Source organism: Penaeus monodon, chromosome 32, assembly GCF_015228065.2.
Source record: "Penaeus monodon isolate SGIC_2016 chromosome 32, NSTDA_Pmon_1, whole genome shotgun sequence".
Classification (NCBI taxonomy): Eukaryota; Metazoa; Arthropoda; class Malacostraca; order Decapoda; family Penaeidae; genus Penaeus; species Penaeus monodon.
Genome location: NC_051417.1, coordinates 16,719,530 through 16,720,348, shown reverse-complemented (window position 1 = coordinate 16,720,348; position 819 = coordinate 16,719,530). Strand labels below are relative to the sequence as shown.

Here is an 819-nt window from a genome sequence, read left to right as displayed (position 1 = left end):
TTACTTCCGACTAATGTCCTTATTCCCCCAACTACTGGTTTCCCTTCGTTGTGAACAATCGAGATTCAGTTCCTTAATATTCCTAAACTTCTATAGACTTAGTTATCTCTTTACCTATTGTGATTTTCGCTTCCCTCTCCTTACCTGGCTGTTGTTGGTGCAGTGGAGGAAGAAGATCACTCCGCCGGTTACTCCGTTGAGCACAGAGAAGGTTCCGTAGAGAGGCAGGTTCTGCTCGTATTCGGACATCATGCCGACCATCCAGTGGGCGAAGACAAGCGGCAGGATGATCAGGTTCGTCCGTTGGGAGATGCGGGCACTCAGAAGCTGCGACTTGTCAACACCTAAGGATGACTGTAGGGTGAGTATAGAGCAGTGGTGGGGGAACAGGGGTAATTTACCTCTAAAATGGAGTAAATCTATATATTCCGAGGCAATTAATGCGTGTAGCATGAGTGACACTTCAGTGAAAACAGTGTACAGAAATTGGTTGGTTCATGAAGACAGCATTTACGTTGTTGAAGCATCAGAATCCTTTGTCTTGAATTGTTTCTTGTATCAAAAATGAAAAAAAAAATATAATTTTTCCAAATTCTGAAATGTAGATGGTGTGAATAGAATTCTTCATGGGTGACTGTTTTATTTCCCTATGATAGTGGATTCAATTAATATTTTCTGAATTTGAATTTGTGAATATATATCTCTTTCATGACCGTAAGAGTAAATTGGCTTGAACACCGGTGTGCTTTGAAGTTGAGGGTAAATTCATTTACTCAAAAAGTTATGTATGTAACTCCAAAAAAAATTCCCGACCCCTGA

General features: G+C 40.5%; 1 protein-coding gene across 2 annotated transcripts in view; it reads right to left on the bottom strand.

Moving 5' to 3' along the window:
* Window positions 1-819, bottom strand: part of LOC119593681 (adhesion G-protein coupled receptor D1-like) — a 38,305-nt gene that overhangs the window by 2,243 nt on the left and 35,243 nt on the right. For both annotated transcript variants that reach the window (XM_037942638.1, XM_037942639.1), the window contains exon 9: window positions 145-344. In XM_037942638.1, the coding sequence (XP_037798566.1) occupies window positions 145-344 (200 nt within the window). The remainder of the gene's footprint in view (window positions 1-144; window positions 345-819) is intronic.